At 42.5% G+C, this 5,143-nt stretch overlaps 1 protein-coding gene across 1 annotated transcript; it reads right to left on the bottom strand.

Annotated features, from left to right (window-relative positions):
- Positions 1-255: 255 nt before the first annotated feature.
- On the bottom strand, positions 256-4,937 carry LOC311509577 (uncharacterized protein; the record flags this gene model as incomplete). The annotated part of the gene is made up of 5 exons (XM_084574809.1): positions 4,825-4,937; positions 4,364-4,518; positions 4,175-4,274; positions 1,372-1,512; positions 256-311 (listed from the first exon to the last, which is right to left on the bottom strand). The coding sequence occupies exons 1-5, from the start codon at positions 4,838-4,840 to the stop codon at positions 256-258; spliced, it is 468 nt and encodes a 155-aa protein (XP_084430935.1). The 5' UTR covers positions 4,841-4,937.
- Positions 4,938-5,143: the final 206 nt, after the last annotated feature.

Here is a 5,143-nt window from a genome sequence, read left to right as displayed (position 1 = left end):
ACATCCTGATCCAGAGCCAGTCAGTGGAGGAGCAGCTGATATTTTACAGCACAGTGTCGTGGAGAGGCCAGGAGGACACAATAGAGGAATCCAAGGTTCAGGCAAAATCAGTGTTTATTTCAGTCCAAGGTCAAAACCAGAAGTCTCACGAGGAAAGGACAGAGGTACAAAAACGGCAGGCAAAACTCTGAGGTCGAAGGAACAATACTGGAATCAAAATCCGTGAATCAAACAAACAAACTAAGGCTAGAACTCTCACACAGGGGACAAGACGATCTGGCACGGTAGGAAAGGGGAGTGGAGCTTATATACTGAGAGGGAGGGGGATAATTAGACACAGGTGAAACACATTAGGGAAGGGAGTGCAATCAACAAGGGGAGGTAAAGCTACCAGAGACAAGGGGAACACACAGTCCTTCAAAATAAAACAGGAAGTGATTAGACAAGAACTCAAAACCTAACATCAGAAGGATTGACTCAGTCAGACCCTGACACACAGATTATTTCAGTTGATGTTCAGATGAATGATTTGTGTTTCCTCTGCAGGTGAAGGTAGAAAGAGTGTGTGAGCTGATGTGGATGTGAATTCAGTGGCATGGACCAGAGGGAGGACAGAGAGTAGCACTTTGTAGACCAGTGGATCGTCAGTGTGTCCAACATGGATCTGATGTTTGTCTCCATGATTTCAGTCTGCTTGTGTCATTCATATAGTTTTCTGTTCCAGCTGCTGGAGGACAACATCATCACTTTTGTGAAGAGTGAGCTGAAGAAGATCCAGAAGGTTCTGAGTCCAGATTCCCCAGAATGCTCAGAGAGTCAGAGGGAGGATGAGGAGGTGTTGGAGGGTGAGGATGAAGAGCAGAGGAGCAGCAGAGATTTATTTCTGAAGATCACAATGACCTTCCTGAGGAGAATGAAGCAGGAGGAGCTGGCTGACTGTCTGCAGAGCAGTAAGAGGATTTCTCTAAACATTGAAGCTGCTGGAGAAATGGGACATTTACTAATGTCTCCAGAGATGAACCAAGATATATTCACACACTCATTCTTTAGAGCAATGACATGTTGGAATATTTACTGGAGAGTTTATTCATTCATCTTGTTTCTTGTTTGTTCATTCAGGAGTTGTTGCTCCAGTTTGTGGACGTAAAGTTAAATCTACTCTGAAGGAGAAGTTCCAGTGTGTGTTTGAGGGGATTGCTAAAGCAGGAAACTCAACCCTTCTGAATGAGATCTACACAGAGCTCTACATCACAGAGGGAGGGACTGCAGAGGTCAATGATGAACATGAGGTCAGACAGATTGAAACAGCATCCAGGAAACCACACAGACCAGAAACAACCATCAGACAAGAAGAACTCTTTAAAGCCTCACCTGGAAGACATGGACCCATCAGAAGAGTGATGACAAAGGGAGTGGCTGGCATTGGGAAAACAGTCTTAACACAGAAGTTCACTCTGGACTCGGCTGAAGACAAAGCCAGTAAGGACGTCCTCTTTGGAACGTAGATTAAAACTGGATGGATGGAAAACAGTTGGTTTGAATAAAGGGGCACCATGTCCCTTGATATGAGCTTGTGTCTCCTCAGTCATCAGTGTTCAGTCTAATCACAAACCAGATCAAGTCCAGTGTTCACATGTACATTAACAGTGTCAGTAATCACTCGTTCCATGAAAATATCCTCTTATAATCTGACTCCAGTGAGATGGAGGAACAAACTCCACAGTGTTGTTCTCTGGATGACACAACTCCTGGAATCAATGAACTAATGAACAGTTTGTAGTCAAGCATGTGTGGTTTAATACTGATCCTGTAATGAGAGACTGGACTGAGGTCAGCAGCGTCTCATTGATCTGTGTTGACATGAATAGTTGTTTGAATGTTGGCTGACGTGACGAAGATCCACAGTAACATCTTTCATCTTTTATTCTTTATTCAGGTTGGTGTGCTGCAGTTTGTCAGAGATCAGCTGTGATTCTCTGGCCTCAGCTCTGGAGTCCAACCCCTCCCATCTGAAACATCTGGACCTGAGAGGAAACAAGCTGCAGGATTCAGGAGTGAAGCAGCTGTGTGATCTTGTGAAGAGTCAACACTATGGTCTGGAGACTCTCAGGTCAGTAGTAGTTCAGTTGTATTGAACTAAACACAGTTAGTATCAAAGATCCAGTGTTTCCTGTAAATCTGCAGCTTTTTCAATGACAGCCTCCATGTTTATTAGTCAGCTGATCTTTCATTAAACACACACAGACTCTTTCTTTAAATGGAGCAGCAGTAAATCCATCACTAAAGTGTTGGTGCAGTAATTCAGGACTCTCAGCAGTTTATTTCCACTGTGGACTTGAGTGAAATCTGCAGACTTGATGCTGAAAGTCTCTGCAGGTCTGTGTGTGTTCACTCCAACACATTAACATGAAGCTGGAAGGAAGCTGGCTGAGCTCCACAGCTGCTCTGAACAGGATTGAAGTCCCTGGATGAGCTGCATCACTGACTGACAGCTGATGAAGGGAGTCTCTGGAAACACTGGTTCATCTCCTCTCTTCTTTCCTCTCTGCTCTACAGGTGGTGGTGATGATCTTTGTGAACAGGACAGTGTGTGAGCTGAGAGAAGATGAGCTGTGTCCTGATGATCCAGAGGTTGAAGCAGACTGACTGGACCAAATACTGTCTCATGTAAACCTGCCAGCATCAACAATCTCTTCTGTTCTCTCTCGTTGCTGATTGTGTATATTTCTGTTCTTATGATTGTCTGTTGTCTGTCTTCACTTGTCTCTGTACATGCAGCAGTTTATTACTGAATATCATCAGAAAGTGTAAATGATATTATTAGCATACATCTACTGATCCAGTGTTCGGTTTGTTACCACAATATATCATAAAATTAATAAATACCTGCAGCAACTGTGTCAGAAGAAAATCTCTTGGTTGTAATTTCTAGTCTGTCACCTAGCTGTGTTTTTACAGTGCTTGGAGAAAATTTTACTGTTTCACTGAATATTAATTAACCCTCCTGTTGTCCTCGGCTCAATTTGACCTGATTTCAAAATGTAAACATTCATAACTTTGGTTTTCTATCATATAATTGCCTGAAAACGACGTGGATGCTTCTTTACTATGCTCTTTGCAAGTCAAATTAATTATGTTGAATAATTCACTATATTTGTTGAATTATGTGTGTTTTATAAATATTTATAGCATCTGTTGTTTTCCTGGGTCAATTTGAGACGGTTATATTTAGTGGTGCAATGGGTCACGCTATTGTGATTTGCAGCACAGTGAACATTCACACACACACACACACACACACACACACAATGTCCTTCTCATGAGCACATTGTGCATCGGGACGCGCCATGCAGGACAAAAAGCCCCAGATCATCCTAGATTACAACAAGAACAAGGGGGGAGTCAACAACCTTGACAAGGTATTACACTTTGTCCATGTAATATTTATTGATATTCATTCAGGTCAGTGTTTTGCATTCTTGTGTGAGAAAACTCTTTTTCTGTGTTTATGGTTTTATAAAGAAGGTCAAAGAAGCACTAATTATATTTGTTTGCTCTCTTATTTATGAAAACAGTTGCATCAGTCAGTTCTGACCTGGGGCTATCCTGGCTAATGTTTGATGTTTATCGTCCATAAATACACTTAAAAGAAGTTTAAAATGTGTGGTAATGAAAATATGTAGCACAGAATGGTGTAAACATTTTACACATTATGCATTATAACCACTTAAAACAGACCAGGTCAACAGTAGTGACTATTTGCTGCCATTACAAAAAAACAAATAATAATTTTATACCTCATGCTTTATAAACAATCAAAACAGGCCGGGTCACATTGACCTGGGAGGACAAAAGGTGTGCAGTAAACATGAAGACAAAATGAGAGTTAATACTTTTATTCAAGAATTATTTTGATCAAATAAGAAGCAGAAGCTTTTCCTTCATGGTGCGTTCAAAGTGACTCAGCGTTCAATTAAAAATAAGACAACCACCACTGTGTCTCCAGCTAAATGTAGCTCTTTAGTTTTACCCAGAAATACATTTATCATTTAACACATTCATGTTCTTTGTTCCACAACAAGCTGTCAAGTATCAGTGGTGAGATGTTCACACATTTATCTTTCATCTTAAAGCTGAGAGGCTCAGCATCATCTGACCATCGTCCCTGACTGACCTGAGAGAAGACCGATGAGCAGCATCACCACCCATCCTGACCAGGCGTCCAGCAGACTCTTGATCAGCTCCCAGATGGACTCTTTACTCTTACTGGTGATCTGGTGGACAAATAATTCTTCATTTGTCTCTGTGTGTGAACAAACATCTGCTTAGAACAGCAGATAAAACACAGAAAGCCTGCACACACCTTGCGGTGGCGGTCAGTGTCTCTGGATTTCTCCCTCAGCCAGTCGATGGTGTGGAAGTCTTCGTACGTGCCCACGTCAGGAAAAGGCTCGTCCAGGAAGTCCATCAGGTTTCCAGCTCCGTTCATCTCCTCTGTGGGCGTGGCGCCACTGACACCTGAGCAGGTGTGATCATTGAGACAGATAAAGGAGGAGACTAGGGACCTGTTGTCAGGCGGATTTAGCTGTTTGTTAATTAACAGCAGATATAATTAAGGATCATCTTTCTCACTGCCTTTATATGACATATTATGAAAACATCTAATTATTTCTCTAACATGGAAACAGATATAAAATCACTTTTAAACATACGACCTCATAAAAGAACCAAACACTGCAGCTGCGTCTTTATTTACGTTAGCAACCGATGCTAAGCTAGCATGTTGTCTTTCCGCTGAGTTAGATCGTTAAAGTCGTCTTTTACCTTCACCGACCTCCATGTCACAGTCCGTCCTGACAGCCGCGGAGACAAAATGTCTCTTTGAAATTATTCACTTAGAAAAAGTCCAGTAAACTGGAGACTGTATCCCACAATGCACCTGCTCAACCTGTCAACCTCACGATACTTCCGCGATCTCGCGTTGATTGTGCCAATGTCAAAGATCGTCTATGTCCAAAAGGGTTAAGGGGGTCTGCTGGAGCCCATCCCAGCTGTCATCGGGCGAGACGCAGGGGCAGGTCGCCAGCCCATCGCAGGGACACAACCATTCACACTCACATGCACACCTACGACCAATTAACCT

The sequence above is a fragment of the Chelon labrosus genome, assembly GCF_963514085.1.
Source record: "Chelon labrosus genome assembly, chromosome: 24".
In the NCBI taxonomy this organism is placed as follows: domain Eukaryota; kingdom Metazoa; phylum Chordata; class Actinopteri; order Mugiliformes; family Mugilidae; genus Chelon; species Chelon labrosus.
Note: the sequence above shows the minus strand (reverse complement) of the source record. Positions and strands in the feature narration are given on the sequence as shown.